Source organism: Rosa rugosa, chromosome 7, assembly GCF_958449725.1.
Source record: "Rosa rugosa chromosome 7, drRosRugo1.1, whole genome shotgun sequence".
In the NCBI taxonomy this organism is placed as follows: Eukaryota; Viridiplantae; Streptophyta; class Magnoliopsida; order Rosales; family Rosaceae; genus Rosa; species Rosa rugosa.
The window spans coordinates 4,700,856-4,718,978 of record NC_084826.1 but is presented as its reverse complement, the minus strand read 5'-3'; the positions used below and the strand labels follow the sequence as shown (position 1 = coordinate 4,718,978).

At 37.8% G+C, this 18,123-nt stretch overlaps 3 protein-coding genes and 1 long non-coding RNA gene across 6 annotated transcripts; 1 reads left to right on the top strand and 3 right to left on the bottom strand.

Moving 5' to 3' along the window:
• Positions 1-671: 671 nt before the first annotated feature.
• Positions 672-7,458, top strand: LOC133720319 (E3 ubiquitin-protein ligase JMJ24). Of its 3 annotated transcripts, none has more exons than XM_062146575.1 (14): positions 672-926; positions 1,572-2,139; positions 2,506-2,645; positions 2,724-2,823; positions 2,959-3,091; positions 3,173-3,227; positions 3,530-4,208; positions 4,375-4,704; positions 5,017-5,442; positions 5,536-5,608; positions 6,162-6,247; positions 6,576-6,722; positions 6,867-6,937; positions 7,145-7,458. In XM_062146575.1, exons 2-14 carry the CDS (start codon positions 1,612-1,614, stop codon positions 7,242-7,244), a joined length of 2,868 nt encoding a protein of 955 aa, XP_062002559.1. In that variant the 5' UTR covers positions 672-926; positions 1,572-1,611; the 3' UTR covers positions 7,245-7,458. The 3 variants fall into 3 exon arrangements, with proteins under 3 accessions (XP_062002559.1, XP_062002560.1, XP_062002557.1); XM_062146576.1 differs by having other exon boundaries at positions 1,482-2,139; positions 6,576-6,695; XM_062146573.1 differs by having other exon boundaries at positions 1,482-2,139.
• Positions 7,459-7,536: 78 nt separating this feature from the next.
• On the bottom strand, positions 7,537-8,751 carry LOC133720320 (psbP domain-containing protein 7, chloroplastic). The gene is made up of 3 exons (XM_062146577.1): positions 8,339-8,751; positions 7,998-8,232; positions 7,537-7,913 (listed from the first exon to the last, which is right to left on the bottom strand). Exons 1-3 carry the CDS (start codon positions 8,676-8,678, stop codon positions 7,601-7,603), a joined length of 888 nt encoding a protein of 295 aa, XP_062002561.1. The 5' UTR covers positions 8,679-8,751; the 3' UTR covers positions 7,537-7,600.
• Positions 8,752-9,424: 673 nt separating this feature from the next.
• LOC133721888 (zinc finger protein GAI-ASSOCIATED FACTOR 1-like) lies at positions 9,425-13,151 on the bottom strand. The gene is made up of 3 exons (XM_062148653.1): positions 12,642-13,151; positions 11,313-11,709; positions 9,425-10,650 (listed from the first exon to the last, which is right to left on the bottom strand). The coding sequence occupies exons 1-3, from the start codon at positions 12,853-12,855 to the stop codon at positions 9,684-9,686; spliced, it is 1,578 nt and encodes a 525-aa protein (XP_062004637.1). The 5' UTR covers positions 12,856-13,151; the 3' UTR covers positions 9,425-9,683.
• A 2,950-nt stretch (positions 13,152-16,101) lies between these two features.
• On the bottom strand, positions 16,102-17,797 carry LOC133723475 (uncharacterized). The gene is made up of 2 exons (XR_009853062.1): positions 17,136-17,797; positions 16,102-17,041 (listed from the first exon to the last, which is right to left on the bottom strand). It is a non-coding gene; the product is annotated as an uncharacterized LOC133723475 (long non-coding RNA).
• Positions 17,798-18,123: the final 326 nt, after the last annotated feature.

Here is an 18,123-nt window from a genome sequence, read left to right as displayed (position 1 = left end):
TACCGCCGCCCACAGAGCCCAAGACCTCGTCTGGTGCATGTCGTCACAGCCATCCAGTTCAAACCCAAGCCAGAACCTTTCTACAAGAAGCACCCAGGCCTCTAGTATTCTATTTCCCATCCGACAACAACCACTAGCTAGCGAGGCAAGCCACCACTGCCCATGGGCGCCGCCGGACAAGAAGAAAAGTTTGCAAACTCTAGACCAAGAAACAGTTTGAGTTTTGTGGAGAAGAGTATCAAACCCTAAGAGACTTGTTTTTAGTCTCAAATGTAACAATTTTATTATAACTTATAAGTCGAAAATCCACTAAAAAATACGACAAGAAATAATGTGTCACATACATAAATTTTGTATCTTTGTTTCAATTCATTTGATTATCATCAAACAAGTTCGGATGTGGTTGATTGGGGATCCAAAGAAATATTAACAGTTTGGATTTAAATTTAAAATTTTGATATTTTCTTTTCTTTCTATATAGGAAATATAAAAATTAGTGTAAATTGAAAAACGAAAAGAAAAATAAAAAAGAAGTCAATTTCGTATAGCGACTTTGTGCCAACGGGAAAAAAATCAGTTTGACACGAAGTAACAGACTTGGAGCTTAAATAAAAAAAAAATTAAAATTAAAAAAAAAAAAAAAATCTCAGAGTTTCTGGTTAAACTTTCACAGATGTCGGAAAATAGCCGGAAGAAGATAAAAGTAAATAAAACAAAAACAGGCGCAGAGAGAGAGAGAGCTTCGAAGAAGAAGAAGAAGAAGAAGAAGAGAGGTCTTTTTCAGGCCATCTCTGTAATCTCCTAATTCGCTCTCAACTATTAATGCCCATACTGCGACTCACTCTCTTCCTCATTTGAATTTCAATATAAATGCTGGCTCTCTCGTCTTCACTGCGTTCGTCTACTCCACCAAACCCTAGTTTCAGGTACTCTTTCAATATTCGCAATTTTAGGTGTGTAATTCTCTGTAAAGATATGTTCTTTAATCATGAAATTCTCGTTCTACTGATCTGATTGCTGCAATTTGAGCTCCGGAGAATTCTTCCGTCCAACTAAGCAATTACTCAGGTTCATAGGTTCAGTATCGTTCAGGCCAAAACTTAACAATTTGTCAAAGTTTACTTCTTTACGAAAGATGGTTCGTGCCTAGGAATCGTATATCAAGCTTTCATGTTCAAATTTTTTTTAATTGAGCTTGTTCAATTTATCAAAAAGTGACCATGAGAAAAAGGAGGGAGTGTGATTTTTTTTTTCGTTATTAATTACTGTACTGTGGCGATGTTATTGGTGATAAACTGACGATTTTATTGATAGTGCAAAATGTGTGTTAGAATTCATGGAGTGTATGTATGTTTTAGAAGTTTTCGTGGGTTAATTTTTTTGCTTAGAATAATTGAAGGTGAAGAAGGTAGAATTTTTTAATAGACAGCTTGGTTTGCAATAGTGCAATGTAATTATATCTGTTATTTGTTGATTTATAGGTTTCGAACTCCTTGGTGCGTTGGGCAGTTTTTGATGGCATTGCGGCCTTCTTGATTACATTCATTAAGTTTTAAAGGGCTTGTTTACAGGTAGGTCTTGCTACCATAGAACTGTTAGGAGTTCACTGCAATGGATCACCTACGTTCAACCCCTGGGAATGGTGAGGATAATGTCGGTATTCCTGATGATATGCGATGCAAGAGATCAGATGGGAAACAGTGGAGGTGCACGGCCATGTCTATGCCAGATAAAACAGTATGTGAAAAGCACTATATCCAGGCAAAGAAGAGGGCAGCTAATTCTGCAATGCGAGCTAATATGAAAAAAGCCAAGAGAAAATCGTTAGGGGAAAGTGATGTTTACTTGGAGAGTAAGAGTGATGATTTTGACGTGCCACTGGCAAGTATCAAATCAGAGGAGTTTTCTCGTCCATCCCCAGGGAAAAAGTTCACCAAGTTATCAAGAAACCAGTTTCGTTATTCACCTGATCCACCACCTATGAGGAGCGTGTCTAGGCGTAATCCTCCAAATGACGAGAGAGAATCGGACGAGTATGAGGAAGATTGGAGTTCTTATAAGACACCACCTGTTTCTGCCTTGGACTCATCCATGAATAGGCCACAAAGGAGTTTTGATGCTAATGCTATGACAGTTTCGGTACGTTGAATTGCATTGAATTAGCTGTTTCTTTTAGTACTATTAATACTATTGTGATGCTGCCGTCTTTTTTGCTATTGTAGTGAACTGTCATACTAGTGTATGACTAGGAGTTTTTTAGGGTTTATTTAATCTCAATCCTTCCATGGGTTTATAATTCCTCAACATACCAGATTATTGAACATAAGGACTCAAAAGTCGAGACTGAAGCATACCATTTAATCTATGTGAATGATGTATTTCAATCTGTGTCTGTAGTGTATTTGTCATTAAAATGAAGCTGTACATTAAGAAAATAACAATTTGGAATTGGGTGACCATTACTCACTATGTTTTCTGATACTGAGGCAAACATACTTCTTGCAGGAATCCTCTGATGGAAACTCAGAATCCTCTCAAGAGGCTGGTGGTCAAACTTGCCACCAGTGCCGGAGGAAGGATGACACAGTCATCTGGTGCCACAGATGTGATAGACGAGGATACTGTGATAGTTGTATTCGTACATGGTGAGGTTGAGTCTCTTGGAAAAAACGCTCATGATTACGTTTCCTGTCCATATTGTGTACTTATGCTTTATCTATCAGGTATTCGAACACCCCACTGGAAGATATTCAGAGCTCTTGTCCTGCATGTTGTGGTACCTGTAATTGCAAAGTGTGCCTTCGTAGAGACAATTTAGTAAAGGTAATTCATAATATGGACAGAGTGGTCAGCTACTAGTTGGATCATTGAGTTTAAAACAATTTGGCAAAACTTATGGCTATATTGTTGCGATCAGCTTGTTGGTGGATGAATTATTCCGACATTTCTGTGCTGCAGGTAAGGATCAGAGAGATTCCCACTCTAGACAAGTTGCAATATCTCCATTGTCTGCTGTCTTCTGTGCTCCCTGTGGTTAAGCAAATCCATCAAGAACAGTGCTTTGAAGTAGAACTAGAAAAAAAGCTTCGTGGTAAGATGCTCTCCGTAGCATTTTGAAATCGATACCTTTATATATTATTCTTACACCGAGTGACGATTACATATTTTGCAGGAAGTGATATAGATCTTGCCAGGACAAAACTGAATGCAGATGAGCAGATGTGCTGGTACTTTAATTTTCCCTGCATACTTGTTATTAATATCCAACAAGTTAATTAAGGTCCAGTAAATGTCAAGATTCTAGTGGGGCCTGGCCACGAGTTTAGTCATGTTTGTCATAAATAAACTGATCCAAAATCTAGATTCCTGAAACCGGAGGAGCATATTGTTTCCATCTTTAGGGTTGTTTTCTTGGTGACTTGCCTGCGATTTCAGGTTTATTTTGGGCGAGCTGTGCTTTTACAAATATTTGGTTCCTGTTCTGAAATACCTTTTTTTTTTTTGTGTGTGTATGTGTGTTTGAATGCAGCAATTTCTGTAGGATTCCCATCATTGATTATCATTGGCATTGTCCCAATTGTGCTTATGATCTGTGCCTTAACTGCTGTCTCGATCTTCGAGAAGCATCTATGCAAGTTGTCAAAGGAGAAGTGTCACAGGAGATTGGTGATGAAAATCCAGAAAAGGGAATCGTGCTGGAGCAGTTGCCAAAAGTCAGACTAAATTTTTCAGAAAAGTTCTCTGACTGGAAAGCGAACAGTGATGGCAGTATTCCTTGCCCCCCGAAGGAGTATGGTGGCTGTGGTTATTCAACATTGAGTTTAAGTCGTATCTTTAAGATGAACTGGGTTGCAAAGCTTGTCAAGAATGTGGAGGAAATGGTTAGTGGCTGTAGGGTTAATGATGCTGACAATCTAGAGAAAACTGAAGTTAATGATCCAAGACTTTGTCAATATGCCCATAGAGAGGACAGTGACAATTTCTTGTACTGCCCTTCATCCCAGGATATTAAATCTGATGGGATTGCCAATTTTAAAAGACATTGGCTCAGGGGTGAGCCCATCATTGTAAAGCGGGTATTTGATAGCTCATCAGTTTCAAGCTGGGATCCCATGGTTATATGGAGAGGGATTCGGGAGACAACAGATGAAAAATCAAAAGATCAGAACAGAAAGGTGAAGGCTATCGATTGCTATGACTGGTCTGAGGTTCGCTCTATCAGCTATTTCTTCTATCTATTTCTATGGCTTTTCTTTCTTGATTTTACATCAACTGTTATAACCAACGTTTGTTTTAATGAAATAATCCACTATTTGGTATATATTTTACTGTTTACAACACCTAAACTATACCTCTGGATTGACATGATGGCAGGTTGATATAGAGGTTGGTCACTTCATCGAAGGATACTCTGAGGGACAAATTTATGAAAATGGTCGGCCAAAAATTTTAAAATTAAAAGACTGGCCCTCTCCCAGTGCATCTGAAGAGTTTCTATTGTATCAGAGACCTGAATTTATCAGTAAACTGCCTTTACTTGAGTATATTCACTCCAAGTTTGGTCTTTTAAATGTTGCTGCAAAATTGCCACATTATTCTTTGCAAAATGATGTGGGACCTAAGATTTTCATATCTTATGGGACCCATGAGGAACTTGATAGAGGCAATTCCGTGACCAATCTTCATTTCAACATGCGTGACATGGTTAGTTGTTCTCTATTCTTGTTGTTATTTGGTCATTGATGTTAATAGTTGAGCTTTGCTAAATGCATAGACTGATCCTCTGATGTAGTTATTGCTATTTTTTACAGTCATTCATATTCAAATATATTACAATAATATGGTATATAGATGAGAGGGGGATTTCAAACTTAGGACCTCTATATTATGTTGGAGAGAAGTGCCTTACCACTAGACCAAATGCTACTATATTCTAAGCAGGTTTTCAGTTGGGGGGACATTTTATTTATATATTAAAAAAAAGATAAATTATTTTTTTATTTTTATATGTATCAGGTATATTTGCTGGTGCATGCATGTGAGGTGAAGCAAAAAGGTCCGCAGAAGACAAAAACTGAGAACGTGCAAAAACCCTTCGAGGAATCTGAGGTTAAAGAATCTCATGAGGATCTGGAAATGGGTACTGGAGACAGTACGTTCCCTGATCTATCAATTGATCAGAATGAGGAGAATCCATATGAGGCAAGGTTGGATACAGATAAAGTTGATAGTGCAGCTGATCATGGGATTGAAACTACTCCTGTTGAAGGGAATACCATCAGTTGTGAACAGTCAGAGAAAGAGGGTGATGATATCTCTCAAAAGACTCATCCTGGAGTTCTTTGGGATGTTTTCCGTCGAAAGGATGTTCCAAAGCTGACCGAGTATCTAAGAATACATGGGGAAGAATTTGGGAAGCTGAAGAGTGAAACAAACAACTTTGTAAGTTTATCTCTAGAATATTATATCCCTTTCGCTCAGTTGAATTGAAGTAGCTGCAATTCAGGCTAAGAGCTGATCCTACTTTTTGGACAGGTGACAAGACCTCTTTATGATGAAACACTGTTCCTGAATGAAAATCACAAAAGAAAATTGAAGGAAGAATTTGGTAAGGGTAACTGACATTTTCCTTTTAATCATTTTGGGTGGAGAGAAAGAGAGGTCTCTGACTTTTTAACAGAGAGATCATTCCCTGGCAAAAATATTAGTGGCCACCAAATTCTGCTTTTAGTTTACTGTTTCTGATTTGATTAACACAGATCCTGACAGTGTCCATTTATCTTGAATTTATAAATGTAAAGCCCCTGTTGTGTAGTTTAATTTAATCACCCAGACCATCTAGACCTGTATTTATAATTAGTTAATCTTCTATATTTTAGTGATACTGCAATTTACACTTTATAACAATCTAGTCCAGTTCTCTTGTATGACAACAATCTGCGACGCCCGCAACTGCATTGATCATGTTGGCTTCATTGCAGAGTCAAAATGATCAATTGTGGGTGTTTCACCATTGAAAACCTGCATCTGTATACTGTATCGATATGTATGGGTAATAAAGTTTTTGTATGTCTTGGATTTGTTAAAATTGTCTTGATAGTTGAGAAGTCAAAAACACATTAGTGTTTAAATAACCATAAACTTTCTTCGTTCTTTATCAGGGGTAGAGCCATGGTCCTTTGAACAGAATTTGGGGCAAGCTGTATTCATCCCTGCTGGATGCCCGTTTCAAGTCAGGAATCTTCAGGTAGTGCTTCCTAGCAAATAATACTTATAGTGAAATCTCAGAATTTTGAAAGGAAATGTGAAGTTTTCAGATTAACTTGACATAATATTTCATTAAAAACTTTATGGTGGTGCTGGGCCTTTCTGCCGTCATTTGAATTAGTGTACGGATAAAACAAGATCAGATCCAATGAATTGAGTTGCATTGAAGATTTCGATATAGTTTTCCTTGTTTTAGTTATATTATTAACTTTTGTGTCTTCATATGGCTATCCTGAATTTCTAGTGCTGTTTAGTTTATAACAAATAATTATAATTTATGTTTGATCTTTATTCTCTTTCCTTTTCAGTCTACGGTTCAGCTGGGTCTTGATTTCTTATCTCCTGAAAGCCTTGGTGACGCTGCAAGACTGGCTGAAGAAATTCGCTGTCTTCCAAATGATCATGAAGCAAAGCAGCAAGTGTTGGAGGTTGGACAAGGGAAATTTTACGTAGAAGTATTCCATGCCTTCCTTTCTTTTTCTTTTACTTCTACTTTTACTTTTTCCTATTAGTTGTGGAACTATTGTGCTCAAATCCCGTCTAGTAGCCTAATCTTTGTTTTGTTGGTATTCTCAATATTTGGTTGGGTTCTGATGCAGGTAGGAAAGATATCACTTTATGCAGCAAGTTCAGCTATTAAAGAAATTCAGAAATTGGTACTTGATCCAAAGTAAGCAAACCAGTCATAATATCCAATCTTATTTACTCAAACCCCATTGTTATTCCTTTTTTACTGTATCAAAAACAGAAACAAAAATATTGTTGAGCACTTCCATCTTAGAGAATATGCATCTAATTGCACCGTTCACCACTCCAACCTCGATTTGCTTTTCGTCATGCATGTATTGAGGCCTTTTGCTTTATACTTCTGGTGCAGATTCAGTGGAGAGCTTGGGTTTGAAGATCCAAATTTGACTGCAGCAGTTTCTGAGAATTTGGAGAAAATTACCAAGCGAAGACAGATAGCATGTACTTGAAACTGTCTACAGTAGCGGCGACTTAGATGGTAGAAAATTTAGTAAAGGGATGGCTAGATGCCTTGATGAGTTTTCAACGTGTAAATGTGCTATGTGCAATATTGTGAATTCTTATGCTGTCTGATTGTAGGGGGTAGTGCCTCATACCAAAAACAACAGTGTAGTAGTTGTGCCATTAGTTAATGAAAAGCTATAAATTAATTTCTGCTCTAAATTATCGATTGGTTTACCATTCTTTTGTTTACTGTCATATTGCCCCCATAATTGCAAATGAGAAGGTACAAAATCAGAATATCCAAGAGATCACACGAACTCAAATTTGAATGACCAAAGTACTAATGCTTTCTCTCTTCATATCAAGGGCTGAGACTAAATGATTCAGCAATCGTTTGGAAATCAGACTTCACTTCTGGCCATTTCGATTCCGGTGCCTGAGCATTCAGAGTGAATAACCGTCCACCACGAACGCAACAGACAGCAATGTTATGACGATGAAACAAAGGGCTCTCAACTCTGAATTCAAGCTCATAGTATTTCACATTTCTTAAGCTGTCCTCTCTCAAATTTGATTTTACCAAAGTTCCCTTCACATCGGGGCGTTTGCCAGCTCCTGTAATCGTCCGAACCACAGCTTCTCCCACTTCTTTTGGTCCTCCAAATGCTTCAATTCTACACACACAAAACGTCATGGATTAGCCAAATTGATTGCATGTTCGTCTCATTCTAAACACAAAACGTTAGTCACTTGCTTACTTGAAATCAAGAGATACTGGTGAGACAATGACACTAACATTGAGCTCGCCACTTGTGCCAGGCGGTCCAAATGCAACAACAGGTTCATTGACATTTCGACGCCGTCCAATTCCATCACCGGATTTGCTATTAATGTTCAAAGGAGGGGGATCAAGTGATCTTTCAAACTCTCTTTTCTCAGCTGCTCTATACAACAATGTCTGATCACCAACCCAATTTACTGGGTATATGAACTCTGTTGTTCACAATCAAGCAATAAAGTAAGGATTTCAGTATACTAATGTATCCCAAGTAAAAATTAACATGTCAAACATCATATAGTAATGTATAGCTTTACTGACCAAATCCTTCATTTGTGTCAATGCACCTACTGTACCCTCCTATGGGATATAGCACATCCAGCTTCAGATTCCTACTACTTTCTGGCGACAACCCAAGAAGGAAACTCGTAATCCCTACAAAGTTAGCACCAAGAGCAACCACAGAAGCTGACCCCAAACCAACTAGGAGCCGCCGCCCGAACCTGGATGCCAGCGGTGCAAACTGCTCCGCCGGAGACCTCTCTGCCCTGATTGATACCACTTGCAAAGCGGCTTTCCGGCTGCCGGAGAATTGTTTCACGCATTTCCGGTTGAAGCAAGCGTATTTGCATGCGTACAAGTAGTGTGGCAAGGCCGGCATTTTGTATCCTTTTGTGAAGGACTACTCGCTTATTTTAGTTCAATGCCTATTATCCAAACGAGTGGTAGTGGTACTAGTGCTTACGAGTCATATTTCGAACCATATATAAACTCTTGTGTTTTACTTTCCATCATGGTACCATATATATAACACCAATTCGCACTCGGAATCCTAAAGTCTTGGAGTGAAGAGCTTTTCTTTATATTCTTGTTCAACAATGGAAATCTGAGAAAACAAGATGATCACACAATATCAATTTTATGGGGGAGCTAGTACTCAAGACTCAAGAGACCTCTAAATTACTATTAAGTTTGTAACAATAACAACTTACTTTACTTTGAGAAACTGGATGAATGCATGTTAGCATATTATTTGCATATATGTTGCACAACAGCACAACTTTGATGCCTTTGAGCAATTATGGGTTCAATAAATGAATAGTATGTTCTCAGATCCAACAATTACGTACTTTAATTAGTACATAAAGACAAATGCAACGCGAGGACATCCATCATAAGCATTCACTCGTTCATTCTAGTACGTACTACGTACTCAAGCGTATCTTTAGATAGAATCCGGTGCATTACTAGCAATTAATTAAATTATGATGACTACGTATACGATTACCCAAGAAATTAATCATCTTATATATATATGTTCACATTTTATCGACTCTAGCTTCTCTACATATGTTTTTATCTAATGATATAAATTACGTATCTTGGTATATATATATTCTACTCACCTTGAGAAATTTGAAAATTAAGATTTAACAGCTAATTTTTGTTTGATCATGAAATTATAAAGAAGAAGAAAACAACACATCAAGTGAAATTAATACTAGCTAGCTGAGCTAGTCCGTACAAAAACTAGCACTCGATCTCTTGCTCAGTTTCCTCACATGTGCTTTTCCATTGCTAGCTCCATGTTGAAACTGATGTATCATTCAGCCAAACCACCTTGCATATATTCTTCTGAAAATATATTAATTAATGCGATAATTCATCAACTCCAGCTCCAACCAAACCCCATTAATTGATCATCATCTTCCTGCTTATTTTGTCGCTGATGCTCATCATGTAGTGCTTGTCTTTGTTGATGATCATGAAAAGTTTCTGATCTATTACCTCCTCCTCCTCCTCCTCCTCCTCTTCCTCTTCCTCTTCCAATCCCCAGAAAGTCCACGGTCATCGTATCTCCTCCGCTACTCACATTTTTACCATGCAAGCAGCTGAAACCATTACTAGTATTATTGTTATTATTATTATTATTCCTGCCATTAACGCTTTGCTCCATGTTCTTCATCAACACCCCATTGCTCTGATCAAATAATAGCCCACTGAACATTCCCATATTCCCATTACTAGCACCAAAGAACTGCGACGAGGTCTCTTGTACCGGAATACTGTTACCATCTTTGTGCTGCATGAACTGGTTATTCACGTAACTAGGAAAGTCACCATATGTTGAGGGTGCCATGCTCATACCACTAGAATTATTGCTGCTCATTGTTGCACCCATTTGAGCTGCTTTCTGCAGCAACTCGGTGGCGGACAAGTGGCCGGAGATTGAGCTGGGGAGTACTTGGTGCCCGTGGTGATTATGAAACAGTGCACTACTTGTTGGTGATGACAATGAATTGTTGTTCAGGCCGCATCTGGATGATGGCAACATGTTTGCTGGTAATCCTTGGGGCAGTAGTGTTAAATTAGGATTTTTGGTGTCGAAATGATCAAAGTGATCAGAAGTATTGCTACTTCTTGTTGATGGGATGGTGGTAGCTGTTTCGGTGTTACTCATCGGTATTGAGGCCGGGATCATGAGCTCGCCGCAGGAAACTAGTTGGCCGCCTTGTTGTAAGTTCTGTTGTCCCATGTTGTTGGACATTAGTACTCCTTGTCCTTGAACTGGTGTCTTGTTTTCTTCAGCTATGGCATCACAGAAAGCTCTGTGGGTGATAAAGCTATCTCTTCTGCATAACATATATAATACAGAAACGTTAAAAATTTAGTCACAAAAATCTCTATATATAGGTGCCATGGATAAAAAGGTACTAAGCATTTAATTATGCCTTTTAATTTTTGATTATTATACGTACTATAAACTAATTTGACCAGCACAAGTCTTTTGGTCAAGATCGAGCTTATCAAGTCGGCAAGTATTACAAGAAATCTGTCTCTTTGTATTCTATTATTGATTGCATTTTACTTCCAATTTTTTTTTTAAATGAATCTGTCTCTTACTATTTTGGACTGTTTTATTTGTCTTCTCCAATTGGGTGCAAGAAGCTTCTAGAAATCTGTAGATAGCACTCCCCCAATCCAAATTGGTTCAAGTATTGTATATATATGGGTATTCTGTTTGATTAAATGAGTAGGATTAATTAGGACTTGCAGCCTGTCAGGCCACAAATGAATATACTTAATTAATCAACCAATTTTACATCTCTGTTTATTTATTCAGGCTATTAATCAACTTGACGTATTAAAATAAAGATTCACATGATATTCTAATTCTACTCATGCATCCCAAGCATGCATTATTCTGCGTACACAATAATCGTATTGGAGTTGTTTACCAATAATCTAATTTTGTATAATTAATTATAGAAATTAGAGAATGATTAACACAAACCTGGAGAAGACGGTTCCACAGTCACATTTGTATTCTCTAGTACCACAGGTCTTAGAATGAGCTTTCCAGTCCGATTGCACTGCATACTTCTTCGAGCACTTGTCACATTTCCACTTTTTCTCACCATGCTTCCGGCAAAAGTGCTTCTTGATCCCCGTGAGATCTCCCAGTGCCCGGGAGGGTTCATGGTGGACGCATGAGGGTTCGGGGCAGATGTAGACCCGCTTCCGGATTTCGGTGCTTGATCTTTGCTTAAGCTTCCATGGCAAGTTGTGGCCTCTTCGGTGCAATTGGAGGTTTTGGTCCCTTTGGAACCCTTTCTTGCAAATTTCGCACACGAATCGGTTTGTTGCCATCAGGGTCTTTGGTGACAAGGCTATCACTTCAGCACTTGGATCTGCATTAATGTAGAAGTATATATATCATTTTGACATCAACATGATGTAATCAATTGAATCCATTCATTACCAAATTAAACATAATGTGATTATCTACTAGCATTTTGAACTTTGAAGTTGAAAAATGCATACACAATTCATTTAAGTGGTAGCTAGATCCAATTTCAGCCTTCACGATGAGGATTTACACGGGAAAAAAATGTCTTGAGAGATTGAGAATGATATTTAATCGCGTTTTGTAAGCACACCCCACCGTACACATTTTCTTCAAAAAAAAAAAACAACTAAAATGTAAAGAATGTATGGAGAAATCTAACTCCTTTTCAAGTTAAACAGATACTGAAAAACGAAATATAAAGGATATGGGGTCGGAGACCAGTCAAATTAAATAGCCAATAGTTAAGTACAATGATTGAAATATAGAAGCCAATAATTGAATCCTTTTCAACTAGTTACACATCAATAATACACAGTACATTTTTTCGAAAAATGCAAGAAAATCATTTCTCCACGCCTCTCTTCAATCAAAGGTGTTTCAAGTTTATCTAGAAAGAACTAATTATATAGTTATTTCAACACACACATACATATTTATATATATAAGCATGAAGCTTTAAGTTACTGATAGAAACGATTCATTAACAAAAATTGATCAAATATAAGAGATGGAATCTTAATGAAAGAAAAACATACCATTAATGGTGTTTTTGAAATCTATCAAGCTCAGTTAAGCATATGTAGTATACAAAAGCTAACCCAAAATTCTTACTATTGAATCTTCCCCATTTAAAATTTTCATTCTTACTCAATGTAATTGAAAGAACGATATTTAGATGTATTAGTTAGAGACATGACCATCAAATCCAAATATAAAACCTTGAAAAGGGAAAGAAAATTAGTATTACTCATGAAGATGTAGTTTGAACTGTACCTGGAGTTCCTGGTAGGTTTCTTTTCTTCTTGGCTGGTGGAGGTTGCTGTTGTTGAGTTGCAGAATTACCATTGATTGTAATTTCCTGAAGAGAATTGGAGCCATGGAAGTGATTTAGTAGCTCTTGTTGTTGCTGTTGTTGAAGCACTTCTTCAGCACTGGTAGTATTTCCTGAAGAGAAGCTCCTAACACCACTACCTGTGATAGTTGACATGGGATGAAGGAAGATAAAGATAAAAGGGAAAGAGATTTTTATTGACTAGTTTGTCTTTCTTGCAAACTATAACTAGCTCTAAATTTGTTTCTTTCCCAACTCAACTAGCTCTTGTTCTTGCTGCTATCTCTCTCTCTCTCTCTCTCTAAAGGAACACTAGCTAACTCATTATAATTAAAAAAGAAAAATGAAACAGAAAAGATGGGATTTGTTTCAAGTGGAGGAAGACAAAACCCAGAAAATTCTCCTTCAATTGTGGTGGAAGGGAGTTCTGGTTGGCATGATATGAACAAATAAACCAGGTCTTTCTTTGGTTTTGTATTGTAGTAAACTAATAATAATTTCAAGACACTGTTTGCTTTGATATAGATATGCCCCTAGCTTTATTGGATTATAATTATATTGCCATTTCATACCCTTTTTCTTAATTAGTTCCATATTTGTTAATTTTTTGAAGCTCTTCAATTTTCAATTTTCAAATATTAAGCTAACCGAATATGCTAACTAAATATTACATCTCTATTATTAAAGCATTATCTCTACTTTAAAGTCTTAAATTTGATAAACGTCCCCTCCTAATTAGTTTTATTATGCATGTCCAATGTACTCATATCTGTCATTGTAATTCTTCAAAATTTGTATTGACTTGAATATTTTGTTATCTTTATCTTGTATAAGTATTTATTTTCTAGTCGGTGTGGAGTCATACCTGTCTTTTCCCCCTTTCTTCCACTTTTCTTTCCATCCATGGCGATGATTGATAGAAATTTTAATTAGGGCTGTCAATTCTAACACGACTCGAAACTCGCACGAAATAAAGCAGGTTGAACCCGCACGATTAAAAAGCAGGTCGGCTGCGGGTCAATCCTTTATGACCCATTTAATAAACGGATCGGCCGCGAGTCAACCTGCCAACACGAAGTGAACCCGTATAACCCGATTATGCTATATTTCTTCTTAAAATTTTGGACGTTGGGAGTATTTGATCCTAGGATTGGACAATTTGAAATATTTTGCTTCATTATAATTGTTTATGAATTATATATAATTATTTATATTCTTCGTCTTATGGAGTTTTTAGTGAATTTAATCAATTTATGCATTTTTTTAGTTAAATGGTCGCAGTGTTAACCCTTAAATGGGTCATTTTGTCCAACAAGACATGACTTATTTGTTAAATGGGTTAAGCGGGTTAGAAAAAGGTAACCCGTTTAATAAATAGGTTGGGTTTGGGTTTAAATTTTCTATACAATTATTAAATGAGTTGGGTTTGGGTTTGGGTTTGTCTCTTGTGACATGACAAATACATTGACCCGACACGAACCCAACCCGACACGACCCATTGACAGCCCTAATTTTAATTAGCATCTCTTTTCATCGAAGGCTGGAAGTCAAGCATCTCGACTTGTTATTTTCTATCTAAAAGTTGTGTTTATATTAGCAACCAGTCCAACTCAACCCGACACGAACCTAACCCGACACGACCCATTGACAACCCTAATTTTAATTAGCATCTCTTTTCATCGAATGCTGGAAGTCAAACATCTTGACTTGTTATTTTCTATCTAAAAGTTGTGTTTATATTAGCAACCAGTCCAACTCAACTTGTTCAGGACTTTAGGGTTTCATCTTTGTTTGTATATTTATGAGACTGTGGTGCTATATAAAGCGGTTTCAAGATTCTCAATCTTCAATAAATTTGTTATTTTTCGATCAAACAAAAGTAATTAGAAAGAAAAAGAAAGGTAAAAGCAATTTCGTAATTACAAGGCTATTGAGGGGTTTAAGGTGAGTCTAATTATGGTAATATTCTACCAATTTGGGTATATATTTGCTGTCAAAAGCCAGTGGCAGACAAGGGCTTCTCGCCGGGGAATTTGTCCGTTTGTGACGAGATTTTAATAAAGCAATTCTTGTTCCAAAAAGGTCACTTTCAATGAGACAAATTCACACCATTGCCACTGTACAATTTTTATTTTTAGCCGCCCCTGAAGCGTGGGAAATGACCAAAGTAGCCTACCAGTCACGGGTGGGCACTGGCCGGGTCGCCGTCGAAAGGGACCCGACATGGATGGAGCTCATTCTATACTTCACGTGCACTTTGGTGAAGACTGTAGCCACCAAGGTCAATTTACCCAGGGGTATTTTTCATTATTTGACGAATAATTGATGGTCATTTTGGTCATTTTACTGCAGCTTTGCTTCAAAACTGTGATAGGATGATGACGTGTCGTCAACCCACTAATTGTGATTGGTGGGAACTGGGAAACATAGATTAGTGAAGATGGTTGGTCCAAATAAGAGACTAAAAAGAAAATCCAAAATATTTTAAGATCTTTAGTTTGAATTTTTTTTCTCTTTTAAACATGTTGGTCCCCTAAAAACATTTTCTCGGTCGTTTGTAGGGATGGCAATGGGGCGGGTTGGGGATGGGGATCACAATACCATCCCCATCCCCAGGGTCATTCTCTACCCCCATCCCCGCCCCAATCCCCAATAAAAATATATTGGGGATTCCCCGTCCTCATCCCCATTGGGGACTAAGTCTCCAAACCCGCCTCAAATCCCCAATAAGAATTTAATAAATAAAATAATTTTTTCTCATATTGCCTTTTTTAAAATCAAAATCTACAACAAATAAATTTAAAATATAATTAAATTCATAAATCATAATTCAATGAGTGCAAAAGTCAAAACATCATTAAAATAAAAGTGTAGATATTAAAGTAAAGTAATAAATGTATATATTTGCAATTTATATTATAAACAATAAATTAAAATATATATAAGTTAAATACATGTATATATTATTGGGGCGGGTTTGGGGATGGAGATCACAATACCATCCCCGCCCCATCCCCAATCTTAGATAGTGGGGATTGGGGATCCCAATCCCCATTCCCCATTTGTCCCCGAATTCTCCCCCCATTAGGGGCGGGTATCCAATGGAGCTCCGCCCCGCTGGGGATTTTTGCCATCTCTAGTCGTTTGGCACACCATTGGTTGGCTGGCTTAATAATCGTAATTCCATCAGTGATGGTATTTTTTTTTTTTTTTCCGATGATAAAAAAATAAAATTACAAATAGAAGCCTCTAATAGTGATGGTATTTTCATTAGTAACATGTAAATTGAATTAAATTTTATCAATAAATTAGCGTGTGACGGTGTGACTATCGTACCGTAAACAAAGTAATAATTCACGAGCAACAAATCAATACACTGTAACATTATAGATTTATAGAGAATGCCAAAAATTTTAACTATTTTTAATAAGAGACTATAGAGGGAAAACTCTTAAATGCAAAAAGACTAAATTTAGTTTGTCCCCTCCAGCTTTGGGGCAAACATCAATTTGGTCTATGATCTATTTTTTTAATCACGATCATCCCTGTGCTTTCAATTTTCATCATCTGCGTCCAAATCCTCCAATTGTGACGTCACAAATTGAGTTGGCCCCGACATAAGGGCCCACTTTGCAGACTTTGACCTTTAATTTGGACAAAATGTCCAAACTACCCTCCTCTCCTCTCTCCTACTCTCCTAAATCCCCCAACCTTCTCTCTAACCCCAAAAACCTAGATCCCTTCGCAGCTTCGCTCAACCGCCACCATGAGCGCAACCCAACCATCCTTTCCTCTCTTACCTCACTTCCCGCTCTCAATCCTCTTCACCAGTGGCGGATCCAGAAAAGTTTCTTAGGTAAGGCAAGATTCAAGGCAAACAAGAAAAACTCAGCCTAGGTAAGGCAAGATTCATCTGGTTTTGCCCTTTTCTGCTATGTTTTAGGTAGCTTCCTTCAGCCAACATATATAAATCAAGGTAGACAAGAAAAACTCAATCTAGGCAAGTGCCCAAGCTGGCCTATATGTGGCTCCGCCCCTGCTCTTCACCATCAAAATCAGTCTCCGACTACACTCTCTCTATCATCTCCCAATCTCCCCAAACCCACTATCTGTACTCTCCAGAGGCATCCCCACCACCACCCAAACCATCAAAACCAGATTTCACTTCACCTTCGCCACCCAAATCATCAAACCAGAATTCAATTCGCCTTCACCATTAAAACAAGATTTCTCCTCTACCTCCAAGAAGCAACGCGCTGTACACGCCCCACCCCGACAACTCAACTCAGTCACTGGCCATGTCCACAAAAGTCCATAATCCAGATTCCATAGCTGAGCAAACCTGCACAAAAAAAAGGTCATAACCAAAGATTGAAAATTTAGCCAAAATGAAAGAAACCCAGAAGAGAAAGATGAAAGCTTTAGAAATGGATTACCTTGAAAAATTGATTGGGGGAGTTGTTGGGATTTTCGAGGCGAGCATCATCGTCAGTCTGGGTCAATTGGGGTTGCTCGAATCTAAGAGTGGTGGAGAGGAAGACGAATATGAATCTGAGACCATCTTCATCTTATTCGTCTTCGTCTTCTTGCTGTACTGCCTGTACAACCATGGCCGCCTACACTACCACCCCGGACAACAAAATCCCGCTCACCGAACAGGGCTTGGCCCATGCCCAGCTCGTTGGAAACCAACTCCTCCGCGTCGTCTCTGCTGTGACTTCTCTGCTACATCGTTTCCGCTGACAACGATTCCAACCACACAAATCGGATGGTCCTGCTCCTGGATAAGAGAACAAGATTTCAACAATTTTTAGGTGTAGGAGAGAAGAGAAGAAGTTGATCGTCGGCAGGGGAGAAGAAGAGCGGCGACAGAAAACGTCGATCTGATCCAAGACCCATATATTATGGAATTTATTATTTATTAATTTATTTATTGAGATTATTGGGTTTAAATGTCCATTATGCCCTTTTAAATGGTTCAAAGTATGCAAAGTGGGTCCTCATGTCGGGGCCAACTCAGTTTGTGACGTCATAATTGGAGGATTTGGACTCGGGTGATGAAAATTGAAAACAAAAGGACGATCATGATTAAAAAAAATGTCAGGGACCAAACTGATGTTTGCCTCAAAGTTAAAGGGGACAGACTGAATTTAGTCCAATACAAAAGTTGTAGTGTGTTGCGTATAATTATTTTTCATTGTCGAAAGAAATGAAATATTACATTTGAAAGTTGAAGCCTAGCTAGTAGCTATGTATGAGATATTTTGAAATTAATGTTGGACACAATAATTGGAATTTGGCTACAGATCCCTAATGTTTGAAGTAGTCAATGAGCTACTCTTTTTTTTTTTAATAGGTCAATGAGCTACAATTAGGCTAGGCCAAAGAAATATTCTCAAATCTGAGAAATGAGCTAGTTAGGCA

What these genes read in the sequence shown, in the direction of transcription:
- LOC133720319 (XM_062146575.1), top strand. Translation starts at nt 1,612, where the DNA reads ATGGATCACCTACGTTCAACCCCTGGGAATGGTGAGGATAATGTCGGT. An exon ending in GATAGTTGTATTCGTACATG is followed by an intron (nt 2,646 to 2,723) that starts GTGAGGTTGAGT and finishes TTTATCTATCAG; the next exon opens with GTATTCGAACACCCCACTGG. An exon ending in AAGGGAAATTTTACGTAGAA is followed by an intron (nt 6,723 to 6,866) that starts GTATTCCATGCC and finishes GTTCTGATGCAG; the next exon opens with GTAGGAAAGATATCACTTTA.
- LOC133720320 (XM_062146577.1), bottom strand. Translation starts at nt 8,678, where the DNA reads ATGCCGGCCTTGCCACACTACTTGTACGCATGCAAATACGCTTGCTTC. An exon ending in TGACACAAATGAAGGATTTG is followed by an intron (nt 8,233 to 8,338) that starts GTCAGTAAAGCT and finishes TGTGAACAACAG; the next exon opens with AGTTCATATACCCAGTAAAT. An exon ending in CCAGTATCTCTTGATTTCAA is followed by an intron (nt 7,914 to 7,997) that starts GTAAGCAAGTGA and finishes TTGTGTGTGTAG; the next exon opens with AATTGAAGCATTTGGAGGAC.
- LOC133721888 (XM_062148653.1), bottom strand. Translation starts at nt 12,855, where the DNA reads ATGTCAACTATCACAGGTAGTGGTGTTAGGAGCTTCTCTTCAGGAAAT. An exon ending in AAACCTACCAGGAACTCCAG is followed by an intron (nt 11,710 to 12,641) that starts GTACAGTTCAAA and finishes ACATTAATGCAG; the next exon opens with ATCCAAGTGCTGAAGTGATA. An exon ending in TGTGGAACCGTCTTCTCCAG is followed by an intron (nt 10,651 to 11,312) that starts GTTTGTGTTAAT and finishes TATGTTATGCAG; the next exon opens with AAGAGATAGCTTTATCACCC.